Source organism: Excalfactoria chinensis, chromosome 7 (genome assembly GCF_039878825.1).
Source record: "Excalfactoria chinensis isolate bCotChi1 chromosome 7, bCotChi1.hap2, whole genome shotgun sequence".
Lineage (NCBI taxonomy): Eukaryota > Metazoa > Chordata > Aves > Galliformes > Phasianidae > Excalfactoria > Excalfactoria chinensis.
This window is the reverse complement of record NC_092831.1, coordinates 14,655,482-14,679,689: the sequence shown is the minus strand read 5'-3', so window position 1 is coordinate 14,679,689 and position 24,208 is coordinate 14,655,482. Positions and strand designations below refer to the sequence as shown.

Here is a 24,208-nt window from a genome sequence, read left to right as displayed (position 1 = left end):
TTGCAGTGTCTAAGGAAATACAATAATCAAATATTCCACTAAAGCAGACAACAGATTTCCCCTAAGTTTTTAAGGGATTAAAAATTTTTGAAGCCTAAAGGCGAAAACGAAGCACAGAAACCAGAGTCACATCTACACCAACAGGAACTCGTTTCTTTTGTAATTTAGTGGTTTTGCTGGAGGCTCAGTATGCACAAGTGTATTGCTGAAGAGGTAGCAGGTAGGCGAATATTTTAGCAGCCAGATAAAGAAGAGTTGAAGCTTTTGGCCTATGTTAAATTTGAAAAAATATTTTAATGCTTTGATTAAATTTATTTACACTTAACTTATTGTCCTGAACTATATACAAGCAGCTGCTACAGTTGTGAAAAAAATGAACCTCAAAGCAACCAAAACATGACTCCTGTTCGTCCTTTTAAGAAGTAAAGGGCCTTAAAAACATGACAAAATGAAGCAGATTTTTCATGGCAATAAAAGCACGGACTATTAGAAATATCCGAAGCGTGCCTGGCTCTCTGATAACATTCTGACATTTGTGAAAAAGAAATAGTTACAAAGGCCATTTCCTGATTTTCATCCATAAGAAAAGCCTATTTTGCAGTTCTGCACACTCAAGGACTGTAGGAAGCACTACTTCAGCAAATAGTTTCAGCTTGCCTTTAATTTGCACGTATTTTTTTCAGAGGATTTTAAGAATCCATAAACCCTGCAGTTCCCACCACCTGAATGAAAGAAAGAAGCTATTTCATCTAAAGTACTGCTTCCAAAGAAACCTGGCTTTTGAACATATGAACCAAACTGAAAGCATCATAATTCTTATTAGCAAGATCTTAGTTACTGACAGAAGGAGTTGTGGGCAAACTGCATATGGACAGTTTAGCTAGGCTATCTGGGCTTTAAAGCATGGCTTTGTGCGATGGGCTCCTCATTTAATAGATGAACCATGTCATTTTCTTTCTACAGATGGAATTAACAGATCACCAGCACCACAAGGGTGTTCTGACATCTAAGTCTGCCTTAGGAGAGTAAGGTAGAAATAACTCACTGTCTCACAGACTGCACAGACTGAAGTTTTCTTAACGTGGTCATGATTGTTTTCCTACTTGCAATGTGCAATCATTTACATATGTAGACCATTAAACCAAGTTAACACTAGGAACCTCAGATAAGAAGTTGTACTTTAATGGTAGCCTCTGGATGCTCTACAGGCATTTCCCAAAGCAATTAGTTCTTTTGAACAGTAACTCTTCTACATAATAGAGCAGTCTTGCAAGAATATTCCTCCATTATTCAAAAATTTTCTCTTTTTATACTTCTAGCTCTCTAAAAGTAGAAAATAAGAAAACTATTCTAACTGTTGCATCATGAAATACAACTATTTATGGCAACGGCAACATAGCCATGAACATGCAGTTGTGAGCCTTAGAACCTGGGTTTTCAAGAATTAACTCCTGTAGTTGATAAATAAGATTTCTTTCCTGTTTGTTCTCCTGGCTGAGACTGTCAATCTAGAGGATTTTACTTGTGATTGGGGAATTTTGATACAAAAGACAACATTTTTTCTCAGTTACTGAATAATGCTTGTTCTGTAAATGTGTGAAAATAAGAAGGACATCACTACCTTCCTGATACTCAGTGGTATCTTCAGGAGCTCTATTCATGCCAACTGCATGCACCTTCTGTTGAAGTGATTACAGCCAATAAAAACCTGAGACTCCTTGGTCATACAATTCTATTTTAGAAAATATAGTCTTCCAGCTTCTGTAATTCCAGCCTAAAAAACCTAAAGCAGCTGGTATGTCTTTCAGCCTACATCACTGGTAACTCAACTTTGCACAAACCCGTTACACGTGGAGAACAGCATGAGGACTTTCTGTAAAACACGGACATAAATGTTATAAAAATCCTTACATGAATGTTAGGATGCATTTTCAGAAGGTTTCATCAACATTTCTACATATCTAATTGCTTTCTAGAAGATGAGCCCTGAACTGTTAAAGCAATCCCTGAATCAGCAACTAAAATTAGAATTCACAAATCCCATGTAGTTTGTGCAGTGTTCTTTGTTCTTTGAATAAAAGCTAAAATAATTACCTTCTGTTCTAGTTCATTCTTCCTGTAGTTTATAGTGATGGAATAGTAATGTCTGTTCAGTCCATGAATTAGTGCCTGTGAAGTTCAAGGGAAAGTTTGCATAAAAATTACCCGTCATTGAAATGAAGACATATTAGAAGAGTTCATTAAAACACAGCCATCTTCAAACATCACTTCAAGTAAATGTACCTGTTCCTATTTCTCTCTTTCCAAGTCTGTTAACTGATACCTATACTTTCTATTTCCAAAACAGGACTTATTCCATGCAGTAACACCCATCCATTATAAGAAGAAGCGGTAGTTGCCTGCAAACACTTGAGCAATACATATGCACAGATACTTCCTTCAGATCTTGTCTCACTTGATCAGTTTGGGTATCATTTCTACTAAAACACATCTCTTTCTGTTAGAAACTGAAGAATGCTGACTATGCCCATCACGTTCATCCTAGATACTAAAGCTCATTTTTAATTTTTAAATACAAAAATATCCTTTCTCATTATAATTGCACCCTTGCCAAATTTGCCTTCAATCTTCATAATCTGAGTGACTGCGATGAGGTGATCTGCCATCTTTAAGCACTTATCTTCCATTTTATTCATGTGGATGACATTGTTATTGTTTTTGTTTTTTTTTTAATTTGTGTCTAAGGAGTGATTTGGATTAGGATTTGGTGCAGAGGGGTTTAAAAAAACTCTGTGATAAATCTTCAGCAAAACTATAATTTGCTATTTTCAATTAAAACTTTACAAACAAAGCACATATTTAGAAAAGTGATAAATCATACTTAAACTGACTGCAGTTTAAGTTTGCACAAATGTTTTTTGTTTCAATTGTTCCACCTGTCTATGTTTAAATATATTCTTCAGAGCAATCCAGAATGAATGTGCATTTGCATCTTACGCAACTTAATATTTCAGCATTCCAAAATTATCTGGATGAAAGCTGAAAATGTTCTCAGACATGCATTTTTAACACGTTTCTTTTCAAAGATACACAGACTTAAAAAACCACAACTGATTACTTTTACAAGAACTAATAGCTCAGGATAACCACTATTACTGAGATAATATAACCAATGTTACTGATTATAATTATGAAATACAGATTTTATCATCAATAATAAACTTTATGAGAGAAGCTATTAGTAATAAGTAATTCCTGCCACCATTTCCTTAACCCAAATTGCTGCATAAATATTTGTTTTGTTTTAAAGACAGTTGCAGATACTGTGGGAGTTTTGCCGATCTCCTATAATTCAGAAGATTTGACAAATGCCTTACTTTCTCCAATGTTCCTTCCATACTCACGAACCATTCCCTTATAGAGTGGACAAATATAAAAGATAAACAGCCACTCTACTTTAATACTGAGCAGAAGTTGTGGTTTGGCAAACGCATAAACTGAAGCCCGTAAAATACTTGCTTTACATTCTGAAGTGAACCCTGCTCTTAGCTCATCATTTCAGATGGGAACTGCCATTCCTACATGCCTTACAAACTGGATGCACAGACAAAGAACAAGTGAAAAAAAAAAATCTCATAAAATAAGATAGGGGAAAAAAAAAACACCACCAACAAAAAAGGGATGAAGTCAAGTCAAGTAGTGTACTTATAAAAGCAAGAATAAACTGAGTCCTTGCCGGAAAAAAAACAACATTGTGCATTAAGAACAAACTATGGCTTTTAGCTCAGTGGTGACATTGCAACAGCTCACTGCCAACTCGCAAAAAAAATTACACCAAAAAAATACTCTAACAAAGGAAGCCCAAAACTCCCATGGTCAAGATTTGCCACAGTGTAGTGACAGTGATCTTAAAATAATGAAGCTTAACAATACTTCAGGGGCTTACAAGGCAGGTAATTACACATGATCCAGAAAAGCTCAGTTAGGATATTAACCTGAAAGATGCAAGCATGGGCTTGCCTATACCCAATCAAGACATCAACTGATTATTTTCTTCATGTTCACAATTTTCACAAATTCAAAAATCAAAATAAAACAACAATCTTGTTTAATTATCTGGTTTTAATTACTTATTTTAACAAGCAAGGGTGTTTCAATGAGTAAGTAATAAAAATGAAATTTTTTGAAAGCTAAGAGTATGGTGATCTAGTCTCCCAAGGGTCATTTCTCACAAAACTTTAGCCCCCCTACCAGTTCTATCATGACTAACATACTGTCATTTCTCTAGGATGCTTATCTAGCAGATTTTTTATTAAGTAAAGGATCAAAAGAGAAATAACTTAGAAAAACGGCTGCAAGTACACGTGCCTCTTAGAACGCACTGTAAGGGGAAAAAGTTTTCTGAAGAGAAAAAGCGAAAAGATATTGAGGCAGAAGAATGACAGATAAAAGCACTAAATTACTCTAGGGAATACTTGCTTCAGATCAGAAGCTGTATCTTGAAACACTGGTTTGCTTCATTCAAGACAAACACCTTTTTTCTTACCAGTGAAATTGTTAACTACTCTGAATACCATGTTTCACAAATGGTTCTGAAGACATAAGACAACATTCTCAAAGGAAATGTTACAGTCGAGACAACCAAATGACCTAATGATCCACTGAATCTCCTATTCCTCCTTTTTTTTTTCTGCCCCCAGCAAATTACTTCATCATATCAAAATCAGAGATGAATTTGAAGACAAAATGCAAGGTTAAATCCAGATTGCATGTTATACAACACACATATGCAGACAGCAGAAAGGCAATATTATTTTTGAAAACATTTTTTCCCCATAGTTTGTTCCAGAATAATTTAAGAAGGCTGAGGAAAGTTAATACTGAAGTTTTAATTTAAAATTACAATACTGAAAAAGGTGAATGATCTACCTATTTCATGTCACCTGGGATGGTATCAATTGTTTCTTTAAGTAGTTTGCTTTTTAAAAAAATTATACTTTCACCTTTGCAGTAAATAATTACACAGGAATTCACACCTTTCTAGCTAATTTAGGGCTCAGTTTTGAACTCTTCATATACATAATTCTGCTGATGATTCACATCACTTTTAAAGTCATGCTGAAGAATGCTAAAGAGAGAACAATAAACAACTTGTAGTATAGTGTTTCCAGGCACCTTCCCCCCAAACCACCATAAAGGTCCTGCAATTTACAGGATTATCAACTCTGATTTTACCTGGATAGACGGCTTGTTTAAGTGACCCAGATTTGAAGTTGTTTGTCTTGGTTCATGTCCCAAGACCATCATATTAGCATTGATCAATCTGAAGGCATCAATAACAACCTGTAAAAACAAGATGTCAAGTCAATTCTTCTTAGAAAATGCAACTAATAGTGCCAAGCAACAGTGGACATGGCAAAATCAACTCTCATCTGTTTTTGGCCTTTATCCAGAAAATCATTTAATTATAACATTAATAAAAAAGAGCCTCCTGCTGGCTATGCTATCAGCACACTACACCACCTTGTATTGTAAGGTGACACCAATTACTATCTTTTCCATGAAGCTGCAAACTTTATATACGTTATATAATCAGATAACAAATTTTTGTGTACATTTACTCTTAATCTTCAAAGGCATGCATATGTTTGTCACCTAAACCTTATCCAATCATAGTGAATGACAGAGAGAGACTAAAACTGAAAGTGAGCACAAGCTAAGGGACCGAGTCTAAAGCCCAGTCCTGTCACATCAATTATACTACCACAATACTTGAAATGACAAGAAAATTATAGCTAGCAAGGAACTTGCCCCATGTATTCCCTTCTAGTCAGATGCTTTTTGCTTCTTGTGACTATGAAAGGGTCTATAAACTGTCTGATGGATTAAAAAGTCCTTGTCAGTGTCATGCTCAGGAGTAAAAAATAGAGTATATGAAAACCAAGGTCATTTATGATTTAAAGATACACAGTAGGTATTATTCAGTGCCATTTCTTTGCAAATAAAGTACATTTTCCTCTGAATTTTGTTCTGTGCTGAATTTGACTAGGAAAATATTTGGAAATAGTATTTAATGGCCCACAGAATAAAATCCAATCACCTATCCAACGTCTACACCAGATGTGATGGAGCTGAGGACATACCAGCAATACACACAAAAAGTTAACTCTCACCAGGCACTCACTATTACAAGCCAACCATTCCTGTTCAGGCCCTGATCTTCTAAATGGGACCAAGGACATATGCAGCTCCACAGAGCCACACAAATAGCTTTTGCCAGTCTTTGCAGACATCTTTTCTGCATAGCATTGAAGAGTTATTCCAGTTCTTCAATCTAAATAAGTTTTGATCTCAGCTGCTTTCACTGCAATCATTTTTATTCTCCCCCATTCTATAGACTGGTCAACAACAGACACATTTATAGGACTAGTCAGATATTTTGAGGAATTAGAACTGAACTAAATCTTTTGTCACGAACCAACAAGAAATCAACCACTGTCTCCTACCAAAAGTCTGCAGAGAAAGTGACATTGGGTTTTCCACATTGTCACAACATTTTCCCATTGATTAACACCAATAATAATTAAATACATACAAAATTTGTTAGGATTATAATTATTACAGTAATTGATGTTTAAATGGAATTAGTAAGCAAGTATTTATCGCAAAATATTTATCAAACTTTAAAAGCCTGTTAACTCATCACATTTACTTTTCAGGTCCCACTGTTTCAGCCATGTTGAGTGACAAAGTACTATCACTATCACTACAGCTTAATGGGTGGATTCTCAGCTGCCTTGCCAGACCAGTCTACATATATCATGGCTTAGAATACCCTGTAGAAAGTGTATGTAACAATTTTATGCTAAAAATATTAGGCTGTAGCCCAATAAACTTCAGTTAACAGTGACAACTCATTTCTGAACAATAATAAAGCCAAATTACATTTAATATGCAGCAAATGCAAACCATATTATATTAATACTACAAAGTTATTTTTTAAAAACCCTTCATTCTCAATAGCTTACATACATCTTGTGGATCTAAAATAAACATCATTTTCCTCTTATTACTATCAGATTTTTAAGTACCTTAAAATACTCATGACAAGCCATGTTATTTAGATCCTGTGTTCCATTTTAAACAGATGCTCCAATTTACAAACACCTGGAAATGCCCAACCATAGCAAACAGGCAGTATAAATTAAAAAGTCAAGTGAAGAGGAAAAAAAATCCACACTGCAGGTCTCCTGAGACAAGCTAGCTAAGAGGGGAAAAAAACAAGCAAATAATAACTTGCTCTGAGGAGCAAGCAAGGCTAGCAGGGCAGTGAAGTTCCAGGCCAGGCGGGCCTCATGGCCACTCCAGACAGCACAACCACATAACAAAGGTGTGCGAAGAACTGAAATCACGAACTCCACATTTTGGACAGGGATAGAACCATAATTCCTGTAACCTAGAAGGACAGAACAATGTACCCAGATGATATTTCTCATCTTAGTTGCACTATGACGACCAATGGTAATTAAATACTTTAACTACACTAAGATTAAAGGAATTTGCTGCTATCACTATAGCAACCAGCTTAAAGAAACTAACATGCTCAACAACCTGGAGGCTAAATTTAGACCTAATACGCAATAAAAGCATAAACAACAACAAATCCTATATATTGGCTTCCACAAAATGTAATTGCTTTCTTTGTGGTGAGAACGAATCAGTTCCTCTATTAAAGGATTACATAAAAATAAATACTCATTATTGTCCAGCGTACTAATGAGCAATGGGTGAACTAGGTGTTAATTATGCCACAATAAGATTAGAGAGAAGATCCCCGGTGGGTGAGCACTTGGAGGTGCGAGGAGCTGAAGTCAGCTTACTGCATTTGTGTATTTCGAAGTACAGCATGATGCAATCAGGTGACAGCAACGTGGTCACTTGCTATTTTAGAATGGAAACTTCAGAGATGGCATTATAACAACAAAAAAACAAAACAAAACAACAACAACAAAGCACCTCTAAGATTTAATTAAAAGCAGCACAAACCCCCACTTGGCTACTCAGAATTCCACAAAGAAGTCAGTATGCCTCTTCCAAATTTTTTAAGCTGTCACTGCACTTCAATTATCCAATGCATCTTGCAACGTGTTAGTAAAAACCACAGTTTTCAAGCTTCATGCTAAATTCTCTTTCTGTAAAGACATAAAAATTTAAAGAAAAGTCTGTGGGATTGGGATATTTTCCAGAAATAAGAAGGTAAGATTTTTTCAAATGCAATTCCACAGCACATCTCTTTCACCACTCTGACCAGTTAATTTCTCCGAGTACAAGTGTCTTCAGACTTTACAGAGGTCATTTCAACAGCAGACAGCTTATAACAAAACCATTAGCAGTTTGGCTAGCTTAAGGAAACCTCTTACTTTCCTTTTTTGTTTATTATCACTGCATGAATCTGCAGCATATGAGAGTTTATAATTTCTCGGGCTTGTTAAATTCATGTTAAAGGTCTGTTTTCTTGTTGAATAAATTTTGTTCATATAATGCTGCCTATTTCATATACTGAGTCTTTAATAGCACCTTTGGTCTATGCGCAACTCACAGATCAAAACAGAGGACTAAAATAGGGGTTGATGATGCTATTTACATGTGTGATTCCTGCTGTCTTCTTGTTAGTAGCTTTAATATAATAGAAGACCTTGTCTGTTTTGTAATTAACACATCTTTACTGGAGAGATATTTGGAAGTGATTGCTGTGAATATACTGGTTAGTAAAATAAACACAATCACACACCACTTTCTGTTATCAGACAAATTTGTGAATTGTACACATTATACTCCAGATCAACAAACTGTGATATAACAGCCAAGTAGAAGACACATTTATATAACCCTTTATTTTTCTGAAAATATGTATTCAATCTGACCTTGCAAATATAATTAGCTTGTGGGATGTGTGGATTTCAGTACCATGGATGCTTTACTAATTGCAGCTCTTGGAAATAGATACTAAATATTTGGAAGCTGCCAATACAAAATAAAAACTGCATCTTTTTGTACATCTGTCTTAGCTTCAAAAAAGCATAATAATCTAGAAAACAATAACTATACAGCATTTTTCAAGCGTATCCCTGGGGTCACTAACCACAATAGAGACAGCATAATGGACTTCCAGAAACAATATTTATAATTATGCTCAGTGTACTTTGTAAATTTGAGGATAGTTATAATTAATGTGATTCATGGCTACTCACAAGTGTTGGATTCCTCAACTGGTAACTAGATAGAAATCTGGCCTTTTCTGATCTGCACATAGTTATTGTAGATAATGGCACAATTAAAAATGTAGAATGCTCAGTACCAGATATGTTTTAGCTTCTTCTGACAGCACAAGCAGGTACATAACCACTTTTTCTAAAGCAGTCTTCAAAACTTGGTGCTTGAAAAAAAAAAATACGAGAAATTTGGGAGTACTTTACAAATGTGATTCTATTAAATTCCTCCAATATCAAATCTACAAATAAGACTTAAATAACACCTAGGGCAAGGTCTGCCATATTTTAATGCTGAAGTTCCATAAGAAAAAAGCCAGTCTTTTTTATTTTAATTACAATCTTTTCTAGCATCAATATTTTTTCCACTGAAGATTCTATCACATATGGTGACTATCTTTAAAAATGTATTGTATCCTTTAAACTCAAATAGCAATGCATTGTTTATGCCATATGTTTGTGAACAAATACGCCAGTGCTTAAAGAAAACTGCGAAAGATATAATGTGGTTATGCCAGGTGTGGAAAAAGAAGTAATGTCCCATCTAAAATATCTTTTATCACCTGCAAGTGACCTGTTATCGACTGCTTAGTTTGCTTCTAGATTCTTTAAAAATGAAATGGAACATGTGACCTGAGAAGTGCAGCTATGGTTTATGACCATTTCGTTATTTATGCTGCCATGCACTGTTAGACAACTACAAGTGAAGAACATCTTCTGTCCCCTGCAAGCCCACAACATAAAAAATTAAAAGATATCTTACTTTTTATGCCATTTCCAATGAAAAGCACTAAGAACTGAAACTGACTCATGCCAAATGCATACCACTGAATTGCTGTGATTGTGAGTTTGAAGTTTGCAACATGGAAATTATTTATAAAATGTCAATTTTAGCTCTGGAAAATATATTCCTAGGAGTATGTGCATTTTCCTTCTCTATCCTTAGAGAATTGCTTATTTGTGGTCAAATCTGCTGTACAACTTCAACATCCATACTGGGAGGGGAGAGAACTACAGTATAATACATTTATCTTGACAAGTGAGGGCATGCATCCATAACTCACAAGCAGCAAACCACAAGTTTTAAAGCTATATGACTTAATGAAGATAAATGGACTATTCTACATCCACTATGGCAAAAGGAAATTAAACATTTAATACTTTCCAACAAAAAGTCTTCTTGAAACTTTTTGTTTGTTTGTTTTAGGGAAGGGCATGAACTGAAGTAACCTGTGTAAATGGTTTCATAGGTAAGAATACATCGCTAATTTAAACATAGCAAATCCAAAGGTCGTTGTTTTTAAAATTTTGGAACACCAGCATTGATATTAACAGTTTTGGCATTGCACTAAAAAAATTTGGGTCTTAAAATATGCAAAACATGTTCTTCTGAATACACGCAATTACAATAAAAATGTTGGCTTTCATACAAAACCATAGCAAATGCATGGCAGAGTGGTGGTGATAAAGCAGTTCAATGCAAATGTAGTTTATGCCTACGTTCAGAAAAATCATACCCTCAACTGAATGCACATACATGAACACTAAGTGGCCTACTCTGTAGTGCAGATGCAATTCATCTCCTACAAATATGATTCTTCAGGGAAAAAAAAAAACGCATCAGCCTTTATTGAATCAACAGTAATCAACACCAACACAAACATTATTTTCTTCCTTATTCTCCAAATCAGGCTGCTATCACAAATCTAGATCTAATTTGGTTCCTGCTTGGATCCAAGCCAGCTGTTTCAGCCCCAGTAAGCAGTCTTTGCTGTACTAAATGCACTGTCCTGGCAATGGTAAGAAATGTCACAGTTCAACTAATCATTTCAACAGTCATTTGGTGGTCACTTAGCTGTTTGTTACATGAAACTCTTGCTGAATATGATTGCTCTCCTTACACCACAGGCTACTATGGCAGCTGACACTGTCATGTCTTGTTGACACTGACACTCCTGTTGACCAACTTTAGAGACAGAAGCAAACAGAGAACTACACAGGCACAAAGATGCAACATTGCCAAAAAAGCTTTTTCTAAGAAAGAAAGACTTTGTCTTCAAGCTTTGGCAACTAAAAGGCTAAAATCACACTATGAAAATATACTCTTTTGTTCCTGTAATCATTTATGGCAATAACCTCAACAACACAAATTGTTAATGTTGAAGTATCAAAGCTTCATCTTCTACAATGTTACTTCTCAGCTGTTGTGGTTCTCTCCTTTAATTTCAAAAACTACAAATTACTGACAATCGATCAGAGGATCACACAATCCTTAGAGTTGGAAGGGATCTCTGAAGCCCACCTATTCCAACTCCCCTGCAATGCACAGGGACACCACAGCTACATCATGTTGCCCAGGGCCTTATCCAGCCTCGCCCTGAAAGTCTCCAGGGACTGTGCACCCACCACATCACTGGGCAACCTGTTCCAGTGCCTCACTGTTCAAAAATGTACCAATACTCAAGGCATTTATACAAGTACTCAAGGTTTATACACACTGTAAGATTACTTAATTGAAGTACCAAATGTACAGAATGACCTAATATCCTTCTCTGAACATTTTCAAACAGAACTACGCACTGTGAAGTTCCCTTCTGTATTTTACAATTTTTCCTTTACAACAGAAAATAACATTAGTAAGTCCAATTCTAATAACAAAAATTGTTCCAGTTAAAAAAATAAAATCGTACCTACTACATGTATTAAAAGAAATTTCACTGTGAAATATGAAGTGCATAATAACTCAAAGTCAATCTCAAAGTCTATAACTGCATTTCAAATCAGTAGTGGATAATACAGTCCATTTAACGTTTTGTTTAGTTTTTTACTAAGACTTAGAAGCTGTACTCTTGTGACTTGATTTTGCCTGTTTCTGGGGATGATTTATTAAGAAAACAATTATTAAGATAAATGCATGAACTGAGGAGGGGAAGTTGTGCAAGTAAAAAAAAAAAGGAAGTCCTGATAGTGAGGTCCTATCTACTTCTCAAAGTTCTCATAGATTGAATCCTTAGTGGGCTATTTTCAGTTTCAAATTTCAAGTGTTACACTAGTCTCTCCACACATCTCATTTTAAGGATTGCTTTTTTTTCCTCCTTTATAAGTAGCCACTACCTCCCAGCAAACAAGGGAACAGGAGAGGTATGAAGAGAAAAAAAAAACAGTACCCCAATGAAAGAATGGAGGTCTGAAAGTATGTAAGACTTATGAAAGTTCTTGAGGATATGTGGCAATTTTCAGCATCCAAGAAGATGAACATCCATTGTTAGTTTTCTGCCTCCTTTTAGTTTCATTCCTTTAGACTAAAAAAGTTATAAAAGCAAACAATATCACACTTCTTATCTTAATTACTGAACAAAAGAAAACAAAAAAACCCAGCCTATTAAGCTGCAAAGTTAAAAACTGAAATCAACTATTGCCAAAACCATTTCACTCGTATATAACAAATTAGACACTGGTTGACACCTAGGTCTAGAATTAACACACATACCAATGAGAGGGGAAAAGAAGAGGAAGAGTACTGGGAACAGGTCGTTCAGTAATGAACTCTGTTTGACTGTATGCAAGTATTGTGGTGGTACTTTATTCTCTTATCCTACACCTGTATAAATTTTGCCCATTTCAAAAACAGACACTGCAAGAATAATAAAGCAGTAGAACAGATATCCCAGGAGTCTGCTGCATCTTAAGATTCAAGTGGACAAAACCTTAGAGTGATTTGATCTGAACTCAGTACTGAGCCCGTGTTGTGCACAAAGCTGGACTAGTTCTCCAAAGATCACTTCCCACCTGAATGACTGCTACTACCTGACTAGTCAAAAGTTAACCTTATTTTTTTTCCTCCTCGTTCCCTCTGAATGAGATCTGGGCAATAATAAAATACCACAGCAAAAACCTCTTCTATAAAAGTTGCAGGATATGGTCTGAGCACGGGATTAAGATGCACAGCATGTTTATCTGCCAGGAGGTGACAAACATGCAAAGTACAATTTATAAAAAGTTATCACAAAGACAAGTTTTCTTCAGAAAACAACAGATTTTCCTGCCAGTGTTTCTGACAGAGCCTTGCTAGGAAAGATTAGAGCGCAACAGACAGGAAATTCTGCCGTATGAACAAGAGCTTTGTTAGGGATTACATGCAACACCATAAATGGCAGAACTTCAGATCATTTTGATATTTCGCAAAATTTTGTCAGCAATTATTAATTGACAGAAACCAATAAATGACCTCTCAGGAAAGCACACCATTACAGACAGTGACTTTTTCTAAATGAAGATTAATAACAGTGCTAAATAAGTAAACTAAACAAAGCTTAAAGCTTTAAAGAGTTTCAAAAAGGAAACAATCACCTTTTGTCTTAATATAATTGAGTATTAAGGTATAGTTAATGTTTGTGGAGTGAAAGACATAACTACATGAAACTTACCGTAATTTAGTATTTTCCTTAAGAGGTGAGAAACAACTGCTAATTTAAGGTCCAAAAAAACCAATTTTTAACATTTGGCAAAGGTATATTATTCTCTATACAGACATTTCAAAATGTATGTTGGAAAGAAATACAAAATGTCAATATTTAACTTTATTCCAGAGCTTTAATTTAATTACTTCTGTGAAATATTCTAAATATGTATCACAACTCCCATTTTACAAACTGAAAAACTGGAGGGGTGGTTAAGAAAACGTTTTGTACTAAGTACAAGATCAAGCAGAAGCTAGCCAGATTGCCCACTGTCCCTATTTTACCATGTTTGACTTCATTCACAGAATGGAAATAAGAAATGCCAAAACAAAGCAGCTTCTCTCTGGTTACTGGTAACACTGACCTCAGTTAAAATTCACTGATCTGCTGTGAGTTTGTTTTACAGCCAGCAGGAACATTATTAGCCTCAATATATGTAAAGGTAAGTGTTGAGAGTACTGCCTTTCATGTGTCCAACTATATTTACATGACAATACCCAACTCCGAGAATGGCCACAGGAGTCAGTGTTTAACCCATGGGCCCATATGAGGATTTATTATTATTATTTTTTTTAATGTGCATTTCATATTTTGTTCAAGACTGTTAAGAAGACATAATGCATCTGTTTTGAAACTGGTGAGAATTTTACAACTTCTTGTCTTTGAACTGCAGTCACCAATGCCATTCCCAGCAGATCTTTGGAATCAGAAGACGCGTGGCCAGATAAGGACAGCTAACAAGTTAACAAGTTGTAGCTTTCCACCAGTGACAGGGCAAACGACTTTTTAATGCTTTGGATAGACAAGACCAATTCCTCACCAGAATTCATTTCAACTTCTTGACGCGTGAAAATTACCTCTGCCCCAGTTCCTTCCTACCCAGAACCAGCTGCCTCGCCGGCTGCAGGCCACAGCCATTTATCTGGGCATGGATCGCTCTCCGGCAGGTTTAAAATCAGCTACTGTGTTATTTTGGACTTTGTTTTTAAATACTTCTAATCTCAGTCAAAACACACCATATTAAAATCTTCTATGCCACATGTTCACTGTAATTTTTGCCAGATAGTTATGTCGGTAAAAGGTATAATGAGTAATGATCTTGGACTCATATAGCTACACACATCCGCAAAAGCCCCCCCTAATGTAATGGCTACTACAGCAAGAAAACCTCTGCCAGCATTTCTTCTTCTGCTGGCAATGGTGAAACCCAGGCCCTGAGATAGGCACAACTCAAATTGCCCAACATACTAAGATGCACCAGACGGTATTCTAAGGCAGCCATGCACAAAATGCAGTCAAGCCTGACCTACAAAACCTCCCCAAATCTATTAATCTGTTCTTCTTACAGTTCATCTAAAAACCAAATACATTCCAATCTAAGTGAACTTCTCAAACAAAGACCTAAAAGGCATACAGACTCAATAGCCTAATCTCACACCCCAAAAGCTAGAGATTAATTAGAAGTAGTAGACCTAATTGGGGGGATTCTAATTCTAAGATTTAGGGATGCAATTGCCAGAAACATGACAGATGTAATTTATTTTTTCTTCCTTAAGATACAAAGGAGAATGTAATTTAAGGACTGTAGCAGCTAGACTTGCATGGAAAACAAACATTGCAAGACTTCCAGTGATCTTAAGTACCAGCAGCAATGCCATACAAAAAGCTGCAAATGAGAAACATTTAGATGGACAAAAATTCAAAATAAAAATACCAAAGCTTTTCTCATGAGGAGAACAAAGACCTTCACTTAAGATAGCATCTGTGTCAAACAACAGTGGCAAAAAAAAACCCAAACCAACAGAAAACAACAAGCAACATGGAAGGAAAAAAAATACACTTAGTGAGCAAATGCGGTACAACAGCAGCGTGACTTACTGGGAGGCTTTTCCCCTCAATGAATTTAACAGCTAGTTAGCTCCACATTATTAGTATGCACCCCCAAATTATATTTGGACAAAACAATGTTTCAGTATTTGTACTGGAAAGAGAAAATTAAAGAAAGCTAAGCAAATGTAAAGAAAAAGTTGTAGGAAAAGGTTGTCACAAATTAAACAGCATAATGCAACAATTCTTTTCCCCAAAACTATCAGAACACATCAATTACACAATTCAGAAGGAAGCAGATTTGATTCAGATGTCTGATATCTTCCAAACAACTGAAAGCTATTCATTTTTCAAACACCTTTGTTTTACATGAACAACTACAAGTTAAAAATCAGAATTTGTATAAAACAAACCAAGAAAACAATCTAAGTGCAATGCAACCGTAGCTTCAGAATATTCTATTGTGAAATTAAAGGAAAGCTTAGCAGAAGCATTTGATAGTTTCTCTATAGTCCGTCTCACAGGAAATACGGTACTACTTTACAGAAAATGAACACTTTTTAAATATTTATAAAATTACATTAATATAATCCATAGATATATATCATGATGTATTTCAATAATTATTCCACAATACAATGGGAGTGCATGCTCAAACAAAACACCTCAGCAGTATTTTAAAGCAGTAAACCACCTAGCCAATTTCTGTGCGTTCTGTAGTTTTTCTAATCCACTCTCCCTGTGGTTGAGCAAAATCGAATTGCCTCTCACATTTGCAGACAGCTCTGTGAAGGTGATAATAGAGCTGCTCCCTGCTGTCATGAGGCAGGAAATAGGAAAATGGCATATGGGGCTAGAAAGAAATAAAAAGAGAACTAAACAAGAACAAAAGAGATTTCAACAAAGGACAACTATAACCCAATATGCTTTGCAAGTTAATCTCTTTTCATAATCATTCAACATATTTAATCATTTATCTGCACATTTTCTCGAAAACTTGAATGCTTGATACCAAGTCTTCTGCAAAGTTTATTCCGTAAAACATTTTGGAATAGAAATGCTACTAAGAGCCAACATATGTAACACCTATAAATCAATGCCTTATTAGTACCCACATTAAGGGGCTAAATCTATTCCAATCTGTTAGTAATTCATCGTAGATTTTGTGGCTAAAATGAAATCTCTGAAACAATGTATACTTGGATTATTAGTTGCAAAAACACAGAGAGAAGCCTGAAAAACAAAACACAAAGTAAGGGTTGTTACTGGTTTTGTGCACTGACAATATCGAAGACTTCCAGCTTGTTAGAGAACTACTGATGTGAGACATAGAATAAACAGAAAAGGAAGTTTTCATTTACAGTAAGATAGTTATTCATATACTTTTAAGGCAGAATGAGCCTCCAAAAATCAAAAAATTGCTCATATCCACAGTGCCTCCATACTAATTCTTACTGCAGTACCTTTAAAAAACAAAAGCCTACTATACCTTTCCTTTTACACTCTGAATGGGATCCACCACCACGGCAACAGCTCTTTCTGATAACGCTTCAAAGCTCTGCTGAGTATTGATATCTACACCAGACAACCAACAGCCAAAGCCAGGGTGACTGTGATACCAACCAACAACCATCTCAGGTCTGAAATGAAGAAGATATTGAAATTCTTGAAAAATAAAAACGTGTAACAAGAAGAAACAGTTACGTGTCAAGGCAAAAATTGGGGTGACTCGTGAAAAAATACCATTGGAAATACTTACATTACTCACCATAGTATGGTGAAAACATGAGCATGAATAAACCAAACAAAAGAGGGTTATCATTAAGGGATGCACATTAGCAGAGGAAGATCATGCTTTCAGTTTTTCACCCTGTTACCACACCTTCCCTGAACCAGTTTTTACCCTTTCAGCACTTGAGTAAATATCTACTCTTTAACTCCTTGGCGTCAAGGGTTGAATTTTCACTGCAGAAAGTCCATTTCAGACATGGACAACGGAAACCAACGGTAGGAAAGGATTAAATATCAATTAAACCAGCAGTAGAACTAGGAACTCAGTCAAAAAGCAATTTGCACTGTTCTGTTCAGCTGCTGAGCCTTTTGCTAACATTAATTTTGAAGTTTTTCCCACAGTAAAAGAATTTGAGCAAGCAGGCGACAACTGTTGAGAGGTAGGAGTGAAATAAAGATTCATTTAAATACTAGGGCATTTTACCCAATTATTTTTCTTCTCAATGAAATGCTACATAAGTAAGCTAAGACAATGCAATTTTGTCTTAATTGAAAAAGAAAATCAATCTTTTACTAAATTGAGCAGCATTCTAATCTTTTCTGTGCAATAATCAAAGATGTAAGTTTAATGTGAGTGACAACCTTCTGACAATGACACGAGGAGAATTACATGCTACACTACTCAGCCATTTTCTGGGCCAATTACTTCTTTTCAAAAATTACAAATAGCCCCGTGTTCACTAATTTTGCAGAGAGCCAACTGTTTCTTCTAAGCAATACGCAGAGTGTATTTGTTATTCCAAGCTCAGGGTGACTTACCTTCCTGTCTGTTTCAGCATATCCAACATTTTTGCTTGAAATACAGGGTCAACTGCCTCCACACTGACACCCTAATGTAAAGAGAAACAACAATCACAGCAATTGCAAATAAAGTCAGACTTCGAATCTTTTAACTTGTTAAATTTTTGTTTGTGAAAAGTAACAAGATCTCACAGGCATATGTTAAAGAAGTGAAACATGATTACTTTAGAATACCTTTCAACGTAAAATACAGTTTTATAATATGAATGTGTTTTAATGGAATTTTTGAAATGCTAAAAAAGATTCTCAATTGCCACTTAGGTCTACTATGAACAAACATGATTAAATGGGCACAAGGATTCATCTTTTCCTCCTCTTTCTTTCCATTCCGCAAACTCTGGCCTGTTGTTTCTCAAGTTCAGCTCTAGAGATTTTTTTCAAGATAAATAACAGCAGCTTTTTGATAATTCTACATAACTGGCTACATTCTACTTATTACACACAGTCAGGACAAAATAATTCAAATGCTTCGTTTCACAGCTTTGAGCTACAAAGAGATCTGTGCATATTTTAAGAGCAATATCCTAAGTTACACAAGAAAAGCATCAGAAGCTCCAGTTACGCCTTTTATACTCTTTAAAATATCTGTCCATTACATTAATACTCTTACTCAAATTAAAATACATGTTTTTTTCACATCACAGTAACATTCAAGAGATGTGCCACTATAAGGTCTATAACAGAGATTAAGTTTGAAGTATATCCATATTATCCATCACAATTAAGGGCATGATAAACTTCTAATCAAATCTTTACATTCTTTAATCCCACCCCTGGCTGTTGCTATGAGTTTTTGAAGTTATCAATTTATATATCTTGTAAGTGATAACCACATATTTATACATACACAAAGACACGAGTGATCTCCATACTGATACACTCACCCATGTGTATATCAACAAGTCACTTTTTTTTACTGAAATCCACAAACACAAATGATCAAACACCACCAAAGTATAATAAATTGTCTAAAATGGTATCAATATGTGAATTACACATGTTCACGCTATACCTAATAGGTGGGCAGAGTTTGCTCAAATAAGGCTGCATGAATTGGTAAGGAAGGAAAAGCTTTTACAAATTATTTACTATATGGGAGAAGAAAAAAAAAAAAAAGTCTAAGTGCAAAGAACTCACCGTTCCAGATTGTGGCATAGCAAAAACATCAATCACTCTCACAGTGTAATCATCAACAAATTCCCCGAGCATCAGCCCCATAACTTCCATAGGGACACCAGCACGACCATGTTTCAACATCTGGAATGAAGACAAAATAATATTGTTTATCTATGGAAGTTCAAACAGTAGGAGGCTCAAGTTTGACCTGGGAGAGTTCTTGTAGCTTTTCTTGCTCTATTGATGATTCACAACTGGTAGCATTTTTAGAAACTATAAGGCACTATACAAAGTAGTACAAATTAAGCCATAAAAAAGAGAAACAGTAAGTTTCTTATTCTGAATGTTTCACTCATTGTTAAATATATTGTAAAAATCTGTCTGTGCAGCATTAAGGAGCCCAAGGGCACAGAGCCTGGGGAGGTGCCAGGTGCTCAGCCTGCTGCACCACACGGAGCTGGAGCACAAACGCACTTACTTTCAGCAGCGCCAGGGATGAGATATAAACCTGTTCCGCTGTGTCGACCGCAGGAGCATCTGTTGGTGGCCCCTATGAAAAGAATAAATCATCAAGTATTTTCCCCACTGTTGTTATGCTGCCATTTCTAAACCTTTTGTATTCTGCATTATGAAATTAAAGAAAAACGTGTAAGATCAGGAACTCGTGTGCAAGATGCAGATCTTACAAACAAACAGAAAAGCACACCCAAGCCCCCACCATGTCTTTACAGAACCTTCCTACACTAAATTACTTTGTAATAAAAGTCACTGAGCCCCCATCCTGCCTCCCTCAGCCCCAGATCAACGCCACCCCAAAGAGAGCAATCTTATCAGAGACCGTCACATACAAAGCTGGCAAGCACTGCACCGGCACAGACCTGTTACAAGCACCCAGGCTAACAGTCAGATAAGTTTCCATTAGTCAGCCTTGCTGCAATGCTAACCTTCGTCAGCTGTAAAATACGGCCAGTTCTCCAATTAACTATGTGTTTCTTACAGTGGTGTGAATGTAAATGCTGCTGGGCTAGCATGATTAACTGGCACCAACACAAACAGCAATTTCCCTTTGCTTCATCAGCTTTCTGCTAAGGAGGACTTGCAGATAAAGGCTAAGGGAGTACTTTGCAGATACACTGGTAGAGCGAGAGAAAAAACGGACCTCCGATCCCTAGGTGGAAAGCTGTGAACAAAATACTTTGCTCTTTGCCTTATGAGTAGTTATTCAAAAATTAGCACAACTGTCCCAGGTGCGAATGATTGGTTGAAACAGGTTCTCTGTACAGCTGAAAATGAAAAACACAGGAGGCAGCAGTTTAACTGTCCCTTTCTTGAAGAGCAAGAGACATATTGCACTAACATACAGAATTCCGTATCAGCTTGTCTCATTACAGCCAATTAGCAGTACATTCATTACTTTGTTAACAAATCGCATGCATGCAGCAGATTTCCACTGAAAAGACAAAAGGTTACCTCTGCACCAAGTGACGCAGAACAAACTTGTGAATGCTACAAAGCAACCGTGGAGCAAGGGGAAGAAAGATGCCCCCCACTACATTAAGAGAGGAAAATAAATGTTTTGTAGATTTAGAACTTCGATTCCATGCTTATAAGCGATAGAACAGTTACATTGAAAAAATCTACAAGCAGTTCATCAGAACATGCCATGGGACCAGAGCACCGGAATCACCTGACACATAGCTATGACCAAACAACTCGGCAGGCGAGGCTTCAAATATGCCACCATTTTCCAGAACTATGTTTTTCCTCCAAATACATCATCTTACAGCCTTAACTGCATCTTTCTCGCTTCATTTAAAACCTCCCAGAATTTTTCTTCTTTTCCATGTACACACAAACAGAAAAAGAAATTTTCCCTTAATACTTTGCAAATCACAAAGACTTCGATTCCCATTTAACCACATCTAAGAAAGCACAGAAGAAAAAAATAAACCAACCACCAAACTTGAGTTTGATAACGTTTCCATACCTATATATAGCATAAAGCCATTCTCTTTCAATTTTCTATCTGCTTGAGACCTGACTAAGGAGAGCAGAAGTACAAATGCAGTAACCTTGGCTCTGCCTTCTGAAGAACCATAACACCAGTGCTGTGACAACACCATGTACATATCCATTTGTCTCAGATTTACCTTAACATTTCACTGCAAGCAAACAGCCCATTTCAACATCCACTATTAACCAAAGAACTGGGATTTCTGGAAAACTAATGTTCGGGTTTGACAAAACTTCGGAACTTGAACTGAAGTTTATTCTGCAGGTTATGACATTTAAATTGGCTCTTCTGCACGGACTCTCCATTGCCTGTTAGGGAGGCAGATCACACTGACACCCTTCCAGCAGCTGAAGCATTAATCACAGCTTTGTCCCCCGCACAGACACCTGCATTCACAACTTGTAAGAGTTTAATTATTCTTCATAACTTTTCCCACTTAAAAATCTATTTAAAATCAGTCAGTAGAGCCAACATTGACAGCAAAGAGACAAAGACAAATATTATTACATTTTGTTTCTGTAATAAGACATCTAAAATACTGTTAGCTTATGCAAAGGTATGAACTAAACCTGGGCATTAGCCTACTGAGCTCATTCCTAACCTTTTTTTCATTATTTCCCTACTACTTGGAGCTTTCAAATTATCGTGGTGGATTTTTGGGGGTTGTGTTTGTTTTTGTGGTGGTAATATTCCTGAAGTATTTTGTGCCATTCTTGCTGTTGAACTCTTCAACATTCTGGAAGATAAGTTTTAAAAACAGAAATTACTTTCTGATAAGTTCTCCTGCCCATACCCATAGCCAATGATTTATCTTCAGCACAGGAAGTATTGTTAATACAAAAGGAAACACTCCACTGGTGTAAATCAACTTCGCCCCGCATCCTTGGTTTTTTTCCCTGATGTCTTTTAAGCCATGGCACTTACTAAGAATGACTTTGTATGCTACATGCAAGATTAGCTAATATGTAAAAGGTCCACACTAAGGGTTAGCAGACAGCAACCATAGATTCACTGTTTCACGTTAAGCAAGGTCCGCTCCAACTCTTCTCATACAGTTTATTTAGTTTACTTGAACTCTTAAAAATTAGCTAACGCTAATATTCAATATTATATATATATCAATATTGTATGTATGAACCTTCAATCTATAACCAAAGCAAAGACTGGAACATCAGCATAAAATAAATTGCTATAACTTTTGAATTGACTCCTAAGTACTGATTTGAGAATTTTGAGGAAGAAGTGGATTAAATCTTGTCCATAACTACCTCTGTAACCAATTTAATTCCCTTTTATTTTCTACCATAGGCCAAATGGATTAAAAAACAGCACAGGCACATCATCGCCCATCAACCGAAAAATATAAACCCAAGTTCATTAAAGATTCTTAGCATAAAACTTTTAAGGATTTGACAGACAAAACCATCTGAATAAATCTGGGATCTTTCAAGTAGTTTACTCGGCTTTAAGTAACATCAGTTGAAAGAAACAGGCATTTGGAAACAAGAACCATCTGACTTCCAGCTCTGACCATTTCCTTTTCCCAGTGGATGACACCCTATAGGACAGTGCCAGGGTGGCAGTCACAGCCGGACACCAGTCACACAGCACGCGGGAGCCACATGTGCACTACACGTTTAGAGACTTCTTTTGCTGGCTCTGCTTATCTTCCACAGAATGTTATGCACTTTTTTCATGAAAGAAGGGAACAAATAAGAAGACTTTATTAGCTGAACTCCACATGGAGGCAAAGTATTTTACACTGACCTCCACAACACGTGCTGTTCTTTTATCGCTGTTCATAAACTTCCCTGCCTGACGACTTTGCTTTACGAGGACGGTGCTCCTTTGTTAAGAGTACCAAATTAATTTAACTGGTGTCAGAAACCCAAACAAGAAAGCTTTGCATCTGTAGCACAGAAAATCTGATGATATTTTTTGTTTCACTGCTGCATTCAAAGGCCAGTTTTCCCATTACACAGACCTTCAGACTGTCCATCCTGCTGCAAAACAGCATACCAGCTTCTTTCTACAGGCACACAACTTTATTGAGTAATTTATTACAGAATTGGAACTTGGGGAATTGCAGGAGACTGTTATTTAGAAATGTCAGGGAATATTCAGCATTCTTAATCATTCCTGTATAAGCCAAATTCTTCGAATTCAAAAATTGTGTCAAAAAGAAAAAAAATGAAAGAGTAAAATTATTATGCTACCTATTGAAAAATGATGTTTCTTCTGAACCACCTATGCACATTATGAGTCAGAGAAACACCCGCCTAAAGGTCAGTCACACTGATCCAATCGAACTCTGGCTTTGCTTAGAATGGCAGAACCCCAATTGGTAACGCTATCTATAATTAAAACGCTATTTATTTTTGGTGTTTCTAATATAACTTATAATTCAGAAGGAATTGCATTCAAATTACGAACAGATGATTACACTGAAGTATTAAAATTATGCACAATACGCATAATTTTATTTCAAGCAGTGAAAGGGGTGATCCAATATGAAAAGCAGCCCTTGGGCAGCCCTTGTTGAAGAAGTGTTAAAGGCGTTTGCCATTCTAACAGGATAAAAACGAACGCCTCCAAGTGTTACCTACTCAGGACTTTTAGCAAATTTGTTAACACGTTTAGGTATATTACTCCACCTTTCTCTTAGTGTGAACTGGTATCAATTATTTAGCCAATTTTATTATGTTATTAAAATACCTGCTGATTAAATGCGAACTAAAGTGTCATTTTAGAGCACTGCTCCTTATTTGTACTATTTTACATTTTTCCAGATAGGTATAAGAAGTGGACTCGATTAATTACATTACCAACTGAGAAATATTCTGCAAATGGAGACAGCTCCTATTGTCTAAATAAATCTTAAATACTGTTCCAGTGTCACACTAATAGGACAAAAGAGGATTTTGAAATAC

General features: G+C 36.1%; 1 protein-coding gene across 1 annotated transcript in view; it reads right to left on the bottom strand.

Annotated features, from left to right (window-relative positions):
- Window positions 1-24,208, bottom strand: part of PSMD14 (proteasome 26S subunit, non-ATPase 14) — a 45,939-nt gene that overhangs the window by 4,341 nt on the left and 17,390 nt on the right. Inside the window, exons 4-9 of the mRNA XM_072342420.1 lie at window positions 19,743-19,814; window positions 19,286-19,405; window positions 18,107-18,177; window positions 17,046-17,196; window positions 5,236-5,343; window positions 2,095-2,169 (exon numbers count right to left, since the gene is read on the bottom strand). Of these exons, the coding sequence (XP_072198521.1) occupies window positions 2,095-2,169; window positions 5,236-5,343; window positions 17,046-17,196; window positions 18,107-18,177; window positions 19,286-19,405; window positions 19,743-19,814 (597 nt within the window). The remainder of the gene's footprint in view (window positions 1-2,094; window positions 2,170-5,235; window positions 5,344-17,045; window positions 17,197-18,106; window positions 18,178-19,285; window positions 19,406-19,742; window positions 19,815-24,208) is intronic.